Source organism: Myotis lucifugus, unplaced genomic scaffold, assembly GCF_000147115.1.
Source record: "Myotis lucifugus unplaced genomic scaffold, Myoluc2.0 scaffold_11, whole genome shotgun sequence".
Classification (NCBI taxonomy): Eukaryota; Metazoa; Chordata; class Mammalia; order Chiroptera; family Vespertilionidae; genus Myotis; species Myotis lucifugus.
This window is the reverse complement of record NW_005871059.1, coordinates 11,862,615-11,883,611: the sequence shown is the minus strand read 5'-3', so window position 1 is coordinate 11,883,611 and position 20,997 is coordinate 11,862,615. Positions and strand designations below refer to the sequence as shown.

The following is a 20,997-nucleotide window of genomic DNA, read 5'->3' as shown; positions in this document are numbered from 1 at the left end:
TAAAAATTAAGAGCACATTATATTGGCAGAGTTTTTTAAATAAAAAGAAATAAAATAGATTTAAAAAATACAGTACCTGTTCAATAGTAATACTTGATCAAAATAAAAATGTCAGTGCTGACAACTATAGTTTATTCTCATCATAATGATTTTTTCATATAGGAAAATGAAATTGTGAACTATATATTTGGGAATTCTAAAAAAGATGCCCATTGACACTTGAGAGTGCTTTAAATTTTATTTTTAAACATTGAAACTTATCTTTAAATGAGCTTATACTGAAGCCCAGCACATTCAGACAATGAATTATTGCTCTGGTTGATGTGGGATAGAGCTGAGTGTGAACTCGGCACTTGGCCTATTCAGCCAGGAACTCTGGATCCACTTGGGTTTGTAAAAAGCAGAAGTTTCAAAACCACTAGATAAGGAGGCTTATCATTATTTGCATAGATTTTCTGATATGTTTAGATATCATATTAAGACATGGCCTGTGGGAGTTGGGAACAATGATTGATTTAAATTTAGAAAAATATATAAAGATTTAATTTATGCCTTTGCTTTAAAATATTTCTAAATTAACAGAACTTTTGCCTTTTAATGCCCAGTAAACCCCCAGGGCATGCTGAAGAGAAAGGTAATTCATTGTCAGATGTAATTTTTAATGCATTACGTACTTCTTAATATTACTAAAGGTGGATTGGAAAATCTACAATGCTATTTGGGACTGTGCCTTTTTCTGTAGTGTGTAGTGTTCCACACATGCTTAAAGTATATGTAGTTCTTTTTCTCTCAAGTCAGACTAATTTTTGCTTTTCTGATGTATATTTTGATTCCTTTCTATACTTCTCATATAACTTCTCAAGAATGACTCCTGTGTTCTAATTAAATAATGATCTGAAAATAGATATTGTTTCTAGTAGAAAAGCCTGGACACTACTTAATTGAAAAGTTGTCACAGTTTACTTTTCTTTGCATTGCTTTCAGAATTTGCTGGTGACGGGGGCAGTTGATTGTAGTTTGAGGGGCTGGGACTTGAGGAATGTTCGACAACCAGTGTTTGAACTGCTTGGTCACACCTATGCTATCAGGAGAGTGAAAGTAAGTTTTTATCTTTTCTTTTTATACATAGAATAAAATATAACCAATGAAGCATAAAAGGTGCTTATGGGTTGGAGTTATTTATTATTTTTTATGCATGTTTTTGTTACCCAACTAGTTATAGTGAACATTGAAAGCTAATATTAGGTAAAATATTTGAATAATTATTGAATGAATTGGGACAATGTAGCCAATTCATACTTAGAGTTAAATAATTTTTTTATTCTGTCATCCCCAATCTAATATTCTTTTAATATTTTTTAACTATATAGTAATTACTTTTAGTATTATATGCTTCATAATTTTCCATTCAGTGAGACGGTCTCTTTACTTTGTTGAAACTCATATAGCAAAATGGTTAATTTTTTTCTTTTCTCTACCATGATAGTACATATGAATGTTCACAAACATTTGAGGTATAAAAAGTTTTCCACTCTGTAAACAGCAGAGGATGAGATAACTTTTTTCTGCTGCTCCTAAGAAATTTGTCTGCTTATAACAGCCATAATTTAGTTTTCCAGCTTCTCTTTAGGTAGGCTTTGCTAATTCACTGTAGAAAACATCTTACTAAGTCACATCTTTGAATTTCATTCTTTGTTTTTAACACTGAAGGTAAAAGGTACCTTATTGATTTTTTGTTTATTAAAAAATATTTTTATTGATTTCAGACAGGAAGGGAGAGGGGGAGAGAGAGAGAAACATCAATGATGAGAGAGGATCATTGATCGGCTGCCTCCTGCATGCCCCCTACTGGGGATTGAGCCCGAAACCCAGGCATATGCCCGATTGGGAATCGAACTGTGACCTCCTGGTTTATAGGTCAATGCTCAACTGCTGAGCCACTCCAGCTGGGCTTATTGATCTTTTCAATAAGATAATTATGCTATTCCTATTTCAAAAATCTAAAATTTTAATTAAATTAATATTTTAAATTTTACTGACTGCAACTTAACATATGAGACACAGTGCCCTGGCACACAGGTTTTAGTAGTTGAAGATATTTTCAATTTTTGTCCACAGTGCTTCTGAGAATGAAATAGGGTAATGTAGTGAAAGTATTTTGCAAACTAGAAAGTTGGCAAATCTGGTTATTATGTGTATGTAACTATTAAAGTACTGGTGAGAAAGACAATAAAGAAATGTCATGCAAAGGGCAGCTTATTAAAGTATGTTATTACTTATGTAAAAGATACTATTTTAAAGTTAAGTGTTTTTCCTGTAGATGATAATGTACATAAAAGGCTAAAATATTTTTGCCTTGAATTAAAGCATATAAGGTTCAGAAAAGCATAATTTTTAGTGACAGCCCTGACTAGATTTTAACTTATTAAGCATGTTATAATTACAGCTAACCAATAAAATGTTTTGTTTTATAGTTTTCACCATTTCATTCTTCTGTGCTGGCCTCTTGTTCCTATGACTTTACTGTAAGGTACAGTAGTTTTGGATAAGTTTCATTGTGAAATACCTAATAGCAGTTGCATCATTGCAATTTTTAGGAAGATAATGTATTTATCTTACTAATATAAAAAAATGTGAGCTGGGCGCATTTGAAAATTTGCCACTGGTTTGTGAGTTTTTAATGGTATTTACTTTAACTTCTATTGATTGCATATATAACCAAGGCATTTACTCTACTTTCCTTATTTTCCACTCTCCTTTCTCCATCAAATTTTGAGTTGTTTTATTTATACTTTGTCACAACATGCAATATATAACATATAGCACCTTCATATTATATATTATTCTTTTACTCTTATTTCTACCTTTGTTTTGCTTTTAGATATGTAACTAAATATATTAAGTATTCATCACCAATTTTTTTGCTGAAATTTCCCCATCATCTCTTGGTTTGGTGAATTTTTCTTCTAGTAGATTCCTCAAGAAGGGCTGATGATTAGGAGCCCTTGTATGTTTAAAACTGTTTCTCTATGTCCTCGATACTTAAAGGATAGCTTAACTGAACATAAACTAAATTTACATTTCTTTCCTGCAGCTTTTTGAAAATGCTCCCTCATTTTGGTCTTGTTTTATGTTGTTTTTGAGAATTTTGATGGCAGTTAATGGTCTTGTCCTCGTGAGTTATTTGATCTTTTTTCAGTTCCATTTGCTTGCTGCAGGTTAAAGAGTTCAGTGGGTTCTTTAAATAATGTAGCTTCAGGTCTTCTTTTATTTCCAAAAGTTTTTTTTGGATTATAATTTGATATATTAGTTCTGGGACAATGGTTTATCATTTACAGAGGCTCTCAACATAAATTGAATCTCTTTTCGCAGTCTTCTATATCAAATGCTTTCTCTCTGATGCTTTTTACTTTTTAATTTTAAAAAAATCTCATTTTCATTCTGTTGGTTGTTTTTCTGCTGTTTTCAGAGCCGTTATTATGTTATGTAAATGTATTCTTTGGGGACTATGTAATTTTGTCTTCATTTCTGATATAATTTTGCCTTTCCCCCTCTCTTTCTTGTGTTTATTCAGCTCTATTTCACTTCTTTCTGGTTTTGCCCACTTCTTTTCTTTGTTTTTGCAATTCCTGATTATAAGGGAAAAACTATTTTTCTCCTCTACTGTCAGTATTCTTGAGACCAAATGTGTGTGGGGTTTTCTCCCACCAAGCAATTCTTCAGTTCTCAGCAGACACCAACTAGGTATCCTATAAATTTACCCTAGTTCTGAGATAACATCAGATCCTATAGATTAAGGGCTCAGTTCCACAAGACTGCCCCATTTTTTATGTCAATCAGAAGTTCAGGTTGTCACATGTACTTCTAACCTACCAACTATAAATTGGAGATCCCCATGACCCCTCCTCGGACTTGGTAATTTTTTAGAATGGCTTTTACCAGTTTATTTTTAAAATATTATAAAGGATAAAGATAGACAGATGAAGAGGTATATAGGGAGAGTTCGTGAAGGTCCCAAGTGCAAAAACTGGGGTGAACCACTCTCCCAGCTTGTGGTTGTGTTCAGTCTTGAAGCTCATCAGATCTTATTGTTCAAGAGTTTTTATAGAGCTTAATTTTCAGCCCCCACTTCCTTCCCTGGAGGTTAGTGGGTGGGGTTGAAAGTCTAATCCCTTGGTCTTTCTGGTGACCAGCCCCTTCCAGAGGTTATATAGGGGCCCCATCCTAAATTACCTCATTAGCAAAAACTCTGGTGTGCTCAAAGGAGGCTCCTCATGAATAACAAAATACTCTTCTGTCATTCAGGAAATTCCAAGGGTTTTAGGAGCCCTGTATTTTGAAGCAGGGACAGAAATGAAATCTACTCTTACACTACATTGATCAAGGCTTTTTTCTTTTTTTGATGTCTCCAAATGGTTGTTTAAAGATGTTTAATTCAGTTTAGGATGTTATATTCTAGTTTTCTTCTACTTTGCTGTCTGTTTTCTTGGAGTGAATCGTTTGTCAGGTGAATTGTCTGAATTATTGTATCCATTTTATTTTGATAGGATTTTTTAAATTTTTTAATAAATGAAGACCGTATGTCTCTGCTTCTGTCTTCCCTGTTCAGTTTTGTTTTCCCTAAACTGCCCTCACTGTCCGAAGAGGCTTGCAGCTGGAACATGGGAGATAGCTCATTGGTATTCTGTTTGTCTTTTTCTTTTTACCTGTGATTAGAAGTTTGGATGTGTTGAAGATCTGAGTTTTGTGTAGTATTAATTGTTCTTTTTGTTGTTCTGTATTGGTTTTTGTGAGGATACACGAAGAATTTTAGATTTACATAACCTGATTGCCTCAACTACCCAGAATTCCTCTCTCCTTCTGAGTCAGTATTTTATATGGGAGAAGCTATATAACTTTGTGTAGATTGTACTTCTAATAGAATAAATTACAATGCCTTGAGAGAAATTACATGCTTTAACTTTTTTTTTTTGACTGATATAATAAAAGCAGGGAGACAAACCAGGAAACATAATCACACTGAGGCTTCCAGCTCTCAATTAAAATGATACCATAACCAGGTTTTGTTTTTTTAAAATAGTATATATAAAATACTAAAGAGTTATTATAGAATTTTTAGCATGGGAGTTAAATAACGGCAACGTGGCAGAAAAGAAGAAAAATTATCAGTTGTTTTCCATCCACCCCAAGTGTTTCCAGATTGAAACTGTGAAGCTAGATCATTTACTGGAGGAAAGGGCTATAAATGTGGATTCAAAAGTCATTAACTTACTGATAATTCAGTCTGTAAGAGTGAATAAACGAAAAGGAGATGAGTTTAGTGCAGTGGTTCTCAACCTTCTGGCCCTTTAAATACAGTTCCTCATGTTGTGACCCAACCATAAAATTATTTTCATTGCTACTTCATAACTGTCATGTTGCTACTGTTATGAATCGTAATGTAAATATCTGATATGCAGGATGGTCTTAGGCGACCCTTGTGAAAGGGTCGTTCAACTGCCAAAGGGGTCACGACCCACAGGTTGAGAACCGCTGGTCTAAGAGAAGACAAGTCTTTATTATACTTAAAATTCTTCTACATTATATCTGTTATTTAAATTCTTATTTTTGATTAGCCGTGTCTAGTTTACAAAGTATTTTCACATAAAATATTTCTTTTAATCCACACACACTGTTGTGGGGGTGCTTACTTTATCTAGAAGACAGTTGACTCAGTGAGGTAGGAGGGCTGGCCGATGTCACATAGCTGGCAAGGAATAGAGCTAGACCTGCACTTAGATCTTCTATGTCTAAGGCTTATTATGTTACTTGATACTTGGAAACTTCTTTAATCCTAGGGACTTTATGTATTTCTGTTTTTCACTATTATGTAAGGATGTTCTCCATAGAGACTAAGTTAATAATAACAAAATATTGCCTCTAATCTCTATAATCATTTCAGAATTGAAGTATTCCACATAAGTGACTCTTGACAATGATGGATGCATAAAAGTTTATATGCCATAATTTTTATCTTAATACTAGTGGCCCAGCATGTGAAATTGTGCTCAGTAGGCCGCCCACTGCTTCCGTGGGAGCCGGCGGGAGCGGCGCAACCCGGGGAAGCCAGCAAGGAGTTGCGCAACTTCCGCGGGAGGGAGGCAGGAGGGAGCTGCTGCCGCCACCCGCAAAACCCGGGGGGGGGGAGAGGGGGGGGGAGGGGGGGTGGGGACCAAGAGGTGCTCCAGGCATCTCCTGGTGACTGGTCGCACACGCACCCCCACCCACCTACACACGCCTCACCGCGCACGCAGCCCCACCCACCTGCTTGCGCCTGCTGCGAATGCAGCCTCCTGCTGATCGGTCGTTACGTGTGAGGGCGTGATGACCATTTGCATATTAGCCTTTTATTATATAGGATGGGTTTTAAAACATTTTGGAATTATAATATATATATTATATCTATACTAGAGGCCTGGTGCACGAATTCGTGCACTAGTGGAGTCTCTTGGCCTCGTCTGTGGGTTCAGGCCGAAACTGGCTCTCTGACATCCCCTGAAGGGTCCCGGATTGCGAGAGGGCACAGGCCAGGCTGAGGGACCCCACCGGTGCATGATCGGGGCTGGGAAGGGATGCGGGAGGTTGGCCAGCTGGGGAGGGACTGTGGGAGGCCTCCAGGGCGTGTCTGGCTCATCTTGCTCAGTCCCAATCAGCCAGACCCCAGCAGCAAGCTAACCTACCGGTCGGAACATCTGCCCCCTGGTGGTCAGTGCACGTCATAGCGACTGGTTGACCGGTTGACTCTCTGCCCCCTGGTGGTCAATGCACGTCATAGTGAGCGGTTGAGCGGCCTTAGCATATCATTAGCATATTATGTTTTGATTGGTTGAACGGATGACTGGACACTTAGCATATTAGGCTTTTATTATATGGGATAGGATAATACACACTTGTACACATGTATAAACATACACATATGTATAAACATTTATTGAAAAATGTTTGGAAAGGTATAACCAGAATTTTAAGTAGATTACTGATGTGTGGGATTTCACATATACTTTTTTTTTATCTTCTTTAATTGAGTTATAATTTAACAACACCACCTTAAATCTTCCTTAACAGAACTGTAACTTCCTCTGACCACAGCTGGCATTTTATCCGCTATTGAAATGTTCTGTTTAATACAGGACTATCCTAAGGAACTGTGGTCCCCAGAAAGTTTACTTTACTGTTTTTTTCTTTCACTTAAAAAAATATATTTTTGTTTGTTTGTTTTTTTGTTTTTTGTTTTCGGGCAGATTGAAACTCCCAGGCATTTTGCAAAGTAGGCGGGTCACCTTAGGGGCAACCTTTACCCACTCAAAAATTCATCTCACATTAGCAGTGAGAATTCGGGCATCACCCCGAATCATTATTTTCCTTACTCATAAGTTTAAGGCCATATATATATGTTTTTATTCATCTTTTTCCGAGAGAGAGGGAGATAGAAATATTGATGAGAAAGAAACATTAATCAGCTGAATCCTGCACGCCCCCTACTGGGTATCGAGCCTGCAACCTAGGCATGTGCCCTGACCAGGAATCAACCAGTGAACTCTTAATGCACAGGACAACACTCAATCCACTGAGCCACACCGGCCAGGCTCTTTCACTTTTTATCTTTTCCCTATACTTCTTCAATTCTAGCTATCATGTTATTATGCTTTTCTGTGTACAAGTCTTAATCTGCTTACTTAATAAAATTTAAGACTTAAAAATAGCTATTTATCACATGTACACACTTCCCTATATTTTTGGGCTCTCTGTTTGGGTTATTGTTCCTCTCAAAAGTCAGATTCCTAAGTACGTACAATATTACCATAGTAAATACATACCATATCTGTTGTTAAGTGAATTATATAACTAAATTATTAAAACATTATATTTGATTCCCAAGTTATATATGGGATATATTCCTGAAAAAGAAAGCAATATAATTTAACTTGAAATTATATAACCTTAAGGTTTTGGGAGGGAGATTAGATAATCTAGGACCAAGACTCGGTAACTATTTCATTCAAAAGAAATATTTAAGTGCAAGTTACAATAGAATAGCTTTTTCTAAACATTAACTCAAAGTATAATTTAATAAAATTCCAAATTAACAAGGAGGTGAGAGAGAAGTACAAAGTAGAGATAGGAGGTTATCTAGAATTAGCCCTGTCCTTCCCCATGCCTTGCTACTGGAGGCATACAGGAAAGTTCTATGGGTTAGAAATCCACTGTGTGGTGGGGTGAGCATATGGATCTTTGAGTCAGTCAGATTTGAGGTGAAAGGCTGGCTCCTCCATTTGCTAGTCATACAATACAGGAAATGCTACCTATCTTTTGGAGATGTTCAGAGGATTAAATGAAAGTATCTGGAAATGCTCTTGGCACATAATTAGTGCTCAAAGAAATTCTATATAATAAAAGCCCAATATGCTAAGTATCCGGTCATCTGTTCAACCAATCAAAGCCTTATATGCTAATGATATGCTAAGGCCACTGAACCGCTCACTATGATGTGCACTGACCACCAGGGGGCAGACGCTCCGACTGGTAGGTTGCTGGAGTCCAGCCAATCGGGACTAAGCGAGATGGGCTGGACACTCCCTGGAGCCCTCCTGCGTCCCTCCCCGGCCCCGATTGTGCACCAGTGGGGTCCCTCAGCCTGGCCTGCACCCTCTTGCAATCTGGGACCCCTCCGGGGATGGCAGCTTCAGCCTGATCTGAGAGACCCCACTGGTGTACGAATTCATGCACCCAGGCCTGTAGTAACAGATATTTTAAATGAGAATATTAATAGTATGTTTCCTAATTTAAAACATAAGTACCATAGGGAGAGTTAAGATAGCCATTATTTATGCCTTACCTGGCATAATTATAAGAATATAATTATGTGCTTAAAGCTACTAAGGAGCTTTGTGAATGGGAGTTCTTATTGCCCTGTCAAGGTGAGGTGGGGGAAGCGTACCTTGTGAATATAGTGCAGCATGAACCAGAACAGCAGATGTACTATGCAAAGTTGAATATATCTTTTTATTCAAATCTATAACCATGTGACCATTTCCACTTCAATTCAACCTATATTTTCTTCTAAACTATTATATTTTATCTACATATTTGTTAGAAATTATTTCTGAGGAAGATAGCACAATGTAATAGAAAAAGAGGTATAGTTTAAGATCTTGGATATACCATTACTAGCTATTGTTATATTTAATCTCTTATGAAGTCACTAAATCTCCCTGAGCTGTTGTTTCCTCACTCATAAAACATATTGTTATGAGGTTTAGAAATCATTATATGCAAGGCTGTTCACATAGTGCCTGGCCATTTCAAGCACTCAAGTTTCCTTCCTTTTTTCATTCACATATATGTTCCTCAAATTTTATACTTAGTACCATATTACTATACATACATACTCTTGATGGTGTTTGCAATTTATTTTGAATAATAAAAAATATTATTTTATGTGTGTATGTGTAGAGAGAGAAAAATAAAGGAAATATGCCAAAGTTTTAACAGTTGGTAAATCTAGATGTAGAGTATATGGGTGTTCATCGTATTATTCTTTGAATTTTTCTGTTGGTTAGTCATTTTCAAAATAGAAACATTTGAGAAAGTCAGCTGTAAAATAAGATACTTAAAACATTTCTTACTAATACCTTCTAATAAATGTGACATTTAATATACTGTTTAATTGTAATATAAGATAAATAGCTTTATTATATTGCATTAACAGGAAAGTGGCCTTTAATTGGATTGTAGTAAACATAGACTCTTAAAAAGCAGCAGATACAGAAATACCTTTTATCTTTGTCACATTTACTCTCGTGGGATTTGCCTTTATATAGTAAGTGTCTTAACTTTGGTATGGTTGATGGACTTTTTTGATCCTTATGTTTATTAGCATAGAGATTCTCAGGAGCAGATAATTCTCCTTCTTCCCCTTCCCCATAAAAAAGGTCAGGCAGAGTAAACAGATAGTATAGCTGAATATGTACTCTGTCTCAAACCTTTCATTTCAACTTTACCTAGTCCCCCTTACCCACAAAAAAAGGTCAGTCAAAGTAAATAGATAAGAAATGTGGCTGAAGGTGAGCTCATATGCAGCTTCAAATGATCATTTTACCTCATGTTTAAGATAGTTGTTGTAATTCCTTTACATTTGTTTATCAAATCACCAGAAATTATGTGGCTAATGATATGATACTATTTGCAGGAACTGTGAATTTTTAAATGATCAAAGAGTGATTTAATATTCCGTATCTTTCCGATATCTTAGATATAAATGTCTTTGTAACGCATCACAGTTTTTGCTTTTTGACAGAGGTTCACTAGACTTCACCACTGATAATAGGAAAGCATTTTAATGTAGTTGTCTTAGTTTTCTTTTTAAGAATGAGAATATATGCATTCACATATTTGTTTAATTCTTATAAGGATATTTTTGTACTGAATGTATTTAATAAAACACATTGCCTGATTACAGGGTAGGACTTGTCTGTTTTATTGATTTGTCCCTAGCATCTGGGACATGGATATACCAAATACATTTGTTTATAAATACATTTTGTTTATTAATGTGAGTGAATTTAAATTATATAAAAAATGTTGATACTCTTTGGTCACTGACTGTAAAAGCCTGCAAATGGCCCAGCCGACATGACTCAATGGTTGAGCATCGACCTATGAACCAGGAGGTCATGGTTCAATTCCCCGTCAGAGCACATGCCAGGGTTGCAGGCTCAATTCTCAGTGTGGGCATGCAGGAGGCAGCTGATCAAGGATTCTCTCTCATCATTGGTATTTCTCTCTCTCCCTCTCCCTTCCTCTCTGAAATGAATAATAATATTTATTTTTTAAAAGCCTGCAAATAATTATATTTTAATATGGTTTTCACTATGTATTTAAAGTAGTCATCACTAAAACTGAATTAAAGTGGAAAGTCCTGTTGGGATAAGAAAATGGTATTTTTCACGGAGAAAACTTGCTGTTCTATTATTTAAATCAGTATTGACTAGATTGCAATATTTTAGTATTTAATAAATTTGTAACCATTGTATTGATATCCTGATTGTTAACTAAAGTTACAGATAGATATTATTTTTCCACAACTAATTGTAATATGTGATTTACTGATAAATCTCTATGAGCTTCATATAACTAATGTTTAAGATATTTGTATGTATGAAGCAGTAACTCCTGAGTTTATTATGTTGGGTTTTTTTTTTATATGTTCCAAAAGAGTTTTTCCATTTGACTTGTTTAAATTGGAAAATTCTTGTGATGATTATTGCAATCCTGGAAGATCTTTTGATGAAGTGAAACGTAATTTTGCAAGTTAAATGCCAGGTGAAAAATGAAAATAATTTCCTATAAAATGAAACAACATGCATTAATTAGAAAGAAACTTGTAAGACTTTTATTTTCTTCTTGTAAGACATTTGATTTTAAGTACCTTGATTTATAATTGCAGAATGTTTTCAGAATTATTTAGTATTAACAGTGTTCTTTAAGAATCAAACCAAATCTGTGTCTAATTCACACCCTAATGCAAGCACATGAGGAATGTTAAGCCTGAGGTTAATGCCATGTAAGTCACTGCTTTGAACTTTGAATTGTGCTGATTAGTCCCAACAGAAAATTTATGGAGTTTGTCAGTTAATTTGCATTATAATTTTTAAAAAAATTCTCTGTGCAGTTTCAATAAGACAACTGTGGGTTTTGTTGTATATATTTCCTAATGTAGATATTTCTTTGCCTCATCTTCCATAGTAGGAAGTAAAAAGATAATATCTGAAAATGAACATAATCAGTGAATTCTCTGAGCATATTATTCCAAAATGCAGAGTAAAAAATCAGAAGAAACGGCTAAAAGAATTTAAAGTGATTGCCTCTGAGGTGAAAGATCGAGGGAACATGGCTCGAAGCTGCTGTTCTTTGTTACAAGCCTGTAGAATTAGTGGACGCAGATCTGTTCAAGGGTGGTTTTTAAGAAGATACTTGAGTAGAACCTCAGTGTTTCCCTCTCCTAGTTATTTACAAACATAGTGAGCCCATTTATTTTGATCAACTGGGTATTACCTGTCAGTTGTTAGTAATTTACTTTGTCCCCTAAGAATTCAGGGATAAATAATTAATCCTGTAGGCCTGTCCTGAAACTCCAACCTAGAGTGTGGCAACACTAAATAAATATTCTGATATTGAATTCTTCAAGATTTGACCTAATGGAATAAACCATACAGAGAATAAAATCATGGTTATTAATCTGTTTTCATCTTAAATAAAATTCAGCAGAGTCCCTTATCTTTCTTCATTATATATTTTAGGACAGGTGTGAGCACACCTGTGTACACTCCCGTGTGAAACAGAAACCATCTTGAGCTAGCTTAAATAAAAAATGGAAACTGTTTCTTAGGCTCTGGGCTTCCTTTGCTCCAGGGCAGTGGTGCAGCAGGGCCTAGGCAAGGTACTGGAACTGCTTTACCCTGAGTTCCTGCTTCACCAGGAACTTTCATCTTCTTTCTACAGACTAATCTTTTTTTCTCCCCAAGCTTTCACGTCCAATCACCAGAAAGTAAACAGACTTGTGTATTCTGCTCTGTGTCTGTTTTTCTTTCTTCACCTTAGTTGATGTCTGTCTTCTTCTCCCCACCACTGTATCCATCTTCCAATGAGGAGAGAGTTGTAAAATAAGAGGTCCTTGTGCGCTGTGCTGACATTTCACAACCTGATACCCTGAGTGGTTTTATTCATAAATGCTCAGCTGCAGAGATGAGAACATTAAATATTTCATGGTAACATTGCTCATCAAGACCAAAGCACAGGCAGGTTGCTGCTGTAAGTTTAACGTTCTTCTACATTTAGGTGTGGAACTTAAACCTCATCTGATCACATTATCCTCTGAACTTTGTGAAATGATCTTTGCTCTAGGTAGCCACGTTCTGGTGCCAGTTACAGTTCAGATGCACATAGACTATTCTCATGCCTGAGATCATGATACTATTGCATGAGTGAAGTTCTTACCATATTGTTTATTGTCACATATTTATTGGGAAAAAAATTCCATGGTTCTTCATTTGTGCCAGTAAGCAGTAAACAAACTCTATGGGAGTTATTTTCCCTTCATCTGTTTTTGTTGAGATGTGTCATTCTTCAGAAAGCCATCCTGCATCCTTGTGGATCACAGCCATAAACGCCCCAGAACAAGCCTTCCATCAGCTAATGGTTTTCTTTAATTTGTCAAAGGTACTCTAGGCTTTGTGGTACATGGTTCCTGGACTTAATGTTTATTGTGATGAAGTGGAGTCAGACCCTCCCCAGTACTGATCTAATTAAAATTTTAATTGAAATATGAATAATTCATTTTGCTGGATAAGCTTAAGTTTAGAATTTTATTATATTTAACCTTGAAAGTTTATAAATATGGTATGGTTTCTGGATATTTGCTATTGAGTGTTCTAAAAGTCATCTTTGAAAATTGTTCAGTAATTCTTCAAAATTAATCATATATTCAGGCAATTAGTGTTTTTCTATTTTAAACTTTGTTATTACCAGTTCCAAAACCAAAACACAAGCACCTTTCCAACCCAATCATGTAAATAAATGAGCATTAACATTCACTAAATATTTTTGAGTTAATAAATGAAAGTTTAGCCCTTTACAAAATTTTGCTTGTTTACAATTTCTATTTTTAATCTCCTCCGAAAGCAATACAGATGATAAAGTAATAAGCCCATGATATACTCAGAGGGAATTCACTTTTAAAGGATAGAAATCTCTGAGGTTACAAAAAGAGCCAGTCACTTGAGTGATACCTAAGTTAGGAGGAGACAGCAAAGTAGATGAGAGGATATAGTAAGTGCATATATAAAAAAAATAGAACAGAGAAGGGATAATTTCTGAACTCCTTGCTACAGGAGTACGTATTTATTCTACTCATAATTTCCTTAGGGTGTTGGTTTTGAATGTAAGTTGGCACACTAATGGGATCTTGGCATGGACTTTGGCTTATGGGATTTTCTATGTAGTTTGAGGAGTCAGGGGGAAGCCTAACTTGGTCCAGGTCCATTTGAACTTTCAGGTTGTTAATCAAAGCTTCCTAAAGAATCCCAGATCCTGCCGTCTATATTCCAGATTCACTATCATGGCCCAGATCTAGAGAAAAAAGTGAACGGCAGCATCTTTCAGTAGTAAAAGTACTGGACATGATGCCAGTAGAGTCTGTGCTTTAGGGCTGCCATTTATTTGCTATGTCACCATGGATTGCTTAATTTCCTTGAGTAATTATCCTCATCTTTGAAATGAGAATGATTACAGTAGTCCCCCCCTTAACCATTGGGGATACATTCCAAGACCCCTAGTGGATGCCTGAAACCTTGGCTAGTACTGAATCCTATCGTATATATAACTTACGTTGTTTCTTATGCATACATATCTTTTTACTTAAATAAAGCACTTTATGACTTTTTTTGGCATATCCGAATTGCCAGCATCACTACTCTTGCACTTTGGGGCCATTATTAAGTAAAATGAAGGTTACTTGAATACAAGTAACTGCCATACAGCAACAGTGGATCTGATAACCTAGAGGGCTACTAAATGACTAATGGATGGGGAGCATAAACTGTGTGGATACACTGGACAAAGGGATGATTTACATCCTGAGTGGGACAGACGGAAGAAAGTATGAGATATCATCACGCTACTCAGAAGGATGTACAATTAAAAACATGAATTGTTTATTTCTGGAATTTTCCATTTAATATTATATGATCACAATTGGCTGTGGGTTACTTAAACTACTGATAGGTGTGGACTACTGTATACCCTCTTTATCTTACCTTGAAAATTTTTTATGCTTTTCCAAAGCAATCTATAATAATAAAAGGGTAATATGCTAATTAGACTGGATGTCTTCCGGATGTCATTCTGGGTGTCCTTCCTGATGAACCCGGGGCCGGAGGGAAGCCAGCCCAGGTCCCAGGTGCCTGTGGGCAGCTGGAGGAGGGAAGCATCCTGGGTCCCGGTTGCCTGCCGGCGGCCAGAGGAGTGAAGCCTGGGTCCTGGGTGCCGGAGGGAAGCTGGTGCCAGCAGCCGGGGGAAGGAAGGCCTACTCTTGCATGAATTTTTGTGCATCGAGCCTCTAGTATAAGATAATGGGGAAGACGATGCACACTGTCAAAGTCTTTCTTGCTGAGGATGGATTGGGTAATGTGAGAACCTAGTTTTGGATCATCTTTGTTCTTCATTATTGGGAAGCTGGAGCTAACACTAATACTTATTTGTTCAGCAGCTTTTTATCCTAGTCTGCTAAGTTAAATTATATGAAATAATAGTGTTACTTTTCCTGTGAAACTATTTGCCTGTCTTTTGCTTCTAATGTATTTGTCCCTTCTCAAAGTTTTGCCTTCATTAGTGGTTAGAGTCACAATGAAGTGATAATTCTAACCAGTAACAACTGTCTGGATCAGTGGTTCTGAAAGTTTGGCCCTAGGACCAGCAATGTGAGCATCACCTGGGGACTTGTTTCTAAAATAAGTTCTCCAGTCACACTGCATATGTCTGTATTCATGCTCAGCAAGCTATTCAGGTGATTCCGATGCAAACTTAGGTTTGAAAACTGATGTTTAGATCAGTGATTCTCAATAAACAGGTATTGCCTACTACCCAGGTCAGAGCTTCCCAACCTTGGCTGCGTATTACCTTCATCCAGAGAATGTTTGCACCTTTCAATTCCCATGATGTACTCCAGGCCAATTAAAATTTCTCGGGGAGCATTCACACATCAGTATTTTTTAAAATACTGTCAAGGTTGAGAATCACTGCCTTTTTCTCTCCCCTCCCCTTCTTCCTGAAATCACTATTGTTTCTAATGGGAATTTATCTAATCTGTATGTATCCTATATAATAAAAGGCTAATATGCTAATTGACCAAACGGCAGAACAACCAGTTGCTATGATGTGCACTGACCACTAGGGGGCAGACGCTCAACACAGAAGCTGCCCCCTGGTGGTCAGTGCGCTCCCACAGGGGGAGCGCCACTCAGCCAGAAGCCTCTCCCACCCAGCAGCAGCACTAAGGATGTCTGACTGCCAGCTTAGGCCTACTCCCTGGGGGGCGGGGAATGGGCCTAAGCCGGCAGTCGGACAGCCACTGAGGGCTTCCGGACTGCAAGAGGGTACAGGCTGGGCTGAGGGACTCCTCCCAAGTGCACAAATTTTGTGCACCAGGCCTCTGGTGTTGATATAAGGGTGAGAACCACTGCTTTCCATGGTGTTTCCAAGCCTATCAGCATTTCTTGGGAAGAGGTTTCTGGATTTCATACTGATCTACTTAATCAGAATTTTTTAGGAAAAAATTTCTCAGCAAACCTGAGGAATGTGTCTTTTCTGAATATCTGATATAATGAGCCTTGGTACATCATTTGGGAACCAGGTCTATAGGTGATTTAAAAGTTATCTTACTTGTGAGGTTGGCCTTCATTATTTATTTATCTTATCCATAATATGCTTATTTATTTTTTATTCATTCATGAAACATTCTTGGACTATCCATGTGTCAGATACTTTTATACATGCAAGAAATACAAAGAATAGAATACTGTCCCTGAGTGTAGGAACTTAGTGACTTTTAGAGGAAAATAGATAGATGAATAAATAATTTAAATAGTAAATAAACAAATGCATCATTCTTGGTATCTTCTGTTTCATTAATCATTTTGATTTCTTTTGTCCTATTAATTTTTCTGCTTAAATATATCTCTAATCCATCCACAACCTTTCCTTATCATCACTGTGCCACCTAACATCCAAGCTGCTATCATCTCTTTTTAGACCACTGGTAGCCACATATCCACTCTTGAGCCCTCAAATCCATTCTTCTCAGTGGCCAGAGAGACTTTTAAAAGTCAAAGCTGACTATACTACATGTGGTCATACTGTAAGGCAGTGGTTCTCAACCTTCTGGCCTTTTAAATACAGTTCCTAATGTTGTGACCCAACAATAAAGTTATTTTCGTTGCTACTTCATAACTGTAATGTTGCTACTGTTATGAATCGTAATGTAAATATCTGATATGCAGGATGGTCTTAGGCGACCCCTGTGAAAGGGTCGTTCGACCGCCAAAGGGGTCACGACCCACAGGTTGGGAACCACTGCTGTAAGGGAACACTCTATACTATCTTCACAGTTCTTCTGCAAATTTGAAACTATCTATATAATAAAAGCCTAAGCAACCTTTATGGTGGAATGATCAGATCAACTGGTCGATATGATGCGCACTGACCATCAGGGGGCAGACACTCAATGCAGGAGCTGCCCCCTGGTGGTCAGTGCATTCCCACAGGGGGAGCGTCACTCAGTCAGAAGCCAGGCTCACAGCTGGCAAGCATAGCGGTCGTGGCGGGAGCCTCTCCCACCTCCTCAGCAGCAGAAGGAGCGAGCAGTCCCAGACTGAGAGGGTGCAGGCTGGGCTGAGGGACCCTCCCCCTCTCCCAGTGTATGAATTTTGTGCACTGGGCCTCTAGTTCTAAAATAAAAATGTAGTTTATTTCTAAAAATTTTTAAGAAGGCAAAATGGAGTGTATAAACCTTCTGCTTAAAACTCTCACTGGTGTGTGTGTGTTTACACTTAAGAGAAAAATTCCTAGTTCTTCACATGGTCTACAAGACCTCTGTGATCTGGTCCTGTTTGCCTTGTGTAACACTCTCCTCTTCTCTTGCCCCAGTCCAATGGGCCTCTCAGTCACAAACCATCAGGCTCCTTGCCGACAAGGGATAAGCTGCCATCTTTGCCCTCTACCTGGTGAACTCAGCCTTCAGTTCAGTGTCACTTCAGGACAACATTCTTACATCATCCTGCGTTGTTTTGGGGGGCAGCTGTCAATTGTAGTTACATTTGTATTTTTGTTATGTTTTTTGTTTTGTTTTGTTTTTTAATGTCCATTATCTCATGGAATTAGGAACTGCAGGAGGACTGTGACCACGTGTCTCTTGCTTTTGGTGCTTATTAGCACAGTACCAGGCACATTTTAGCACTCATAAATTGTTGTATGAATGAATAATTAAATGAGGAGAAAACAAGCAGTTGTGACATTTTTTGCTCACCACTAGAGAATGCTACATAGCCAAGCAATGCAAATAGAGATAATTATAAGATTGCAATTCGCTTAAAAATTTTAAAAACACAACTAAAGTTAAGGTACATGTAAGGCATTGCAAAGTAGCCAAAACTTTTCCCCAACTTTTATAGTTAGGAAAGACTCATGAAGAATTACTAACATGTAGTTTGTGAACAGGAAAAGAAACTGAAAAATATTAAACCTACTGAATTCATGTACTGACTAAATTTTAAAAGTGTTTGTATAGAGATTTCAAATTGCATTTGGGTAAAGTAAAAAAGTGATTTTAGCTTCATTTTTGAAATCGTTTTGATGCTTTATTTAACACAGTGCTACATACTTGCTTTGCTGAAGAACTGTGAGTCAGAAGGCAAAAAGGGATTTAACCAAGACATTGTACTATGATGAATTTTTCTCTCTACCTCTCCAATTTAAATGAAAAATGTTCCTACAGTTCTGTAATATTTTTAATCATTGGAAGCCTGTCCAGTGTATTTACTTCCCATGATAGAGCTTAAATAGTCAGTGATTTCATCAGCAAAGAGACAAAAAGGCACCAAGTAGTATATATGCTGTACCAAAAAACCATCATTTAAAAATGATGTGCCTTATTTGACTGCTTAATGATATATGTAGCCTGACTTCTTAATGATAAAAAGGAGCTCATTTTACTTGTATGATAGGCACACGAAGGCCCTCAGATATGTAGAATTTATGGGACCCTTGAGTCCAGAAAAAGATTGAGAAGAGAGACCTTGCCAATTCCCTATTTGCAAACGTGAGAAAACCTGGTGAAATGCTCACTTTCTTCCTGCTACTTCCTCCTTACAGCTCACCCCTTCCTGGTAGAATTGAATGATGACACATAGAAAAATCTTGAACTATACACATCAAACTGTTGACCATGGTTGCCATTTAAAGAGTGGAAATGAATAAATGTAAAATAAATACATTTATTTTATTTCTTTTGTTATTATGTCTTTTGTGATTTAAAAATAAAGTTTATAGACATTAACTTTTGATTTTCTCAACTATTGAACTTGTGCAATTTACTGTATTTGACTTGATACTTTTGATTAGATATTTCAGTTTACTGAAAAATATATTAAAATTATAAATAAATATAAATATTGATTTTTTCTTATTTTACTGGCTCCTGATCTCCTTGAGGTTAAAACTATAGAAGCTTAGATTCTCCATATTTAGCAAATTCTCTTAGGGCAAAAGCTGCCTTTATTGTTCCATTTACTGCTCTGGGTTTCAGACATCATTCTAGTTTTTACTTGAGTGTTCCTCACTGATGCTTTTATGAAGTTTTGTGGTAGTTGTTTGTTTTCACAGTTTATCTAGCAAATTTAATTGTTTTCAGGAAGAATATTGGCCTAGGTTCCTAGTCAGCCATTCTGCTGGAAATGAACCTCTCATAATGTTTGCACCACATATATACCTATACATTGTGTATTACATAATTTGTCAGAGCTGTGAAATGGTGTAATAAACAATCGTGCTTGTATATCATTCACTAAATTAACTTTCCCTTCACCAAATAGTATCCTTAGAGTTTTAGCATGTTGTTTTTGTTTTTTAATTTAGCTTTTTTTAGTTGTAGAAAAATATACATAACATGAACTTTACAATTTTAACCAATTTTTAAGTGTACAGTTCACTATCATTAAGAACATTTACATTTTTTTGCAACCATCACCACTCTTCATCTCTAGAACTTTTCTCATCTTCTAAACCTGAAACTCTATACTTCTTAAAATCTATTTTGTCTGATGTAAGTATTGCTGCCCCAGCTTTTCTTTTTCATTTCCATTTGCATGAAATATCTTTTTCCATTCCTTTACTTTTAGTCTCTGTGTGTCTTTCCCTCTGAGGTGGGTCTCTTGTAGACAGCCCATATAGGTCTTGTTTTTTTTTTTTAATTCTTTATTGTTAAAAGTGTTACATAAGTCTCCTTTTTCCCCCATTGACCTCTCCCCAGCCGTCCCCACCACCCAGCACATGCCCTCCTTCCCCCCGTCCCAGTCTGTGTCCATTGGTTATGCTCATATTTAGCATGTATTTTATTTGATGAGTTCTTTGCAAAATGCAAATAAATAAGTATTGATAGTTTTTCCCAGGTTAAAATTATGATGGGTGTGACTATAATGTGGAATTGTAGCCTTGACTGCCCAGGAAGCTACATATTAGACAAATTTAAATTGAGTTTTTAAATCTACTCTCTGCCCTCCTGTATGTGCAACTTCTCTTACCACACTTTCAAGCTAAAATTGGATGGCTTCACACATGTGCCCTTATTAAGCATCCTAATTTTCATAAGGCTCACCTGTCTTGTCCTCAGTGCAGCCTAAACTGGCAGATGGACATCCCTTGAGGGGTCCTGGATTGCGAGAGAGTGAGGGCCCCCTTCCCGTGCACAAATTGCGTGCACCGGGCCTCTAGTCCTTAAATAGTTCAGAAGGAAACCAGTTTTTATGATTTGTCTAAAGAGCATTTATCCTACCAATTTTACTGAAATAAAATCTAAATCCCAAATGAAGTCAGAGAGCTGATTACCTGGATTTAATTGACCTCCCCATAGAATGATTCCACCAAACTGCTCTTTGGGGTGACTCATGAGTAGCAGCCCATGAAACAGCATCTCTGTGTTTCCCTAAGAAATGTTCAGGGAGTTCATTACATAAGCATTGCATTTCTGCTCCATGGACTCCCAAGGGTGAATTTCCTTCTGAGTTCCAAGAGCAATTTGGTTGTAGACATCATAAATTGAGGGATCTCTTGTGTCTCCCTTTTTCCTTTGGCTACTGGAAAGCTTAGCATCTCCCCTGCCAATCATACACAACTTTATGGAATATAATT

General features: G+C 36.9%; 1 protein-coding gene and 1 non-coding gene across 3 annotated transcripts in view; one reads left to right on the top strand and one right to left on the bottom strand.

Annotated features, from left to right (window-relative positions):
- The window catches only part of PEX7 (peroxisomal biogenesis factor 7), a 62,250-nt gene that overhangs the window by 23,610 nt on the left and 17,643 nt on the right, over nt 1-20,997 (top strand). For both annotated transcript variants that reach the window (XM_006084427.3, XM_006084428.3), the window contains exons 7-8: nt 985-1,098; nt 2,475-2,530. In XM_006084427.3, the coding sequence (XP_006084489.1) occupies nt 985-1,098; nt 2,475-2,530 (170 nt within the window). The remainder of the gene's footprint in view (nt 1-984; nt 1,099-2,474; nt 2,531-20,997) is intronic.
- Nucleotides 7,274-7,423, bottom strand: LOC111825044. The gene has a single exon (XR_002828153.1). It is a non-coding gene; the product is annotated as a U12 minor spliceosomal RNA (small nuclear RNA).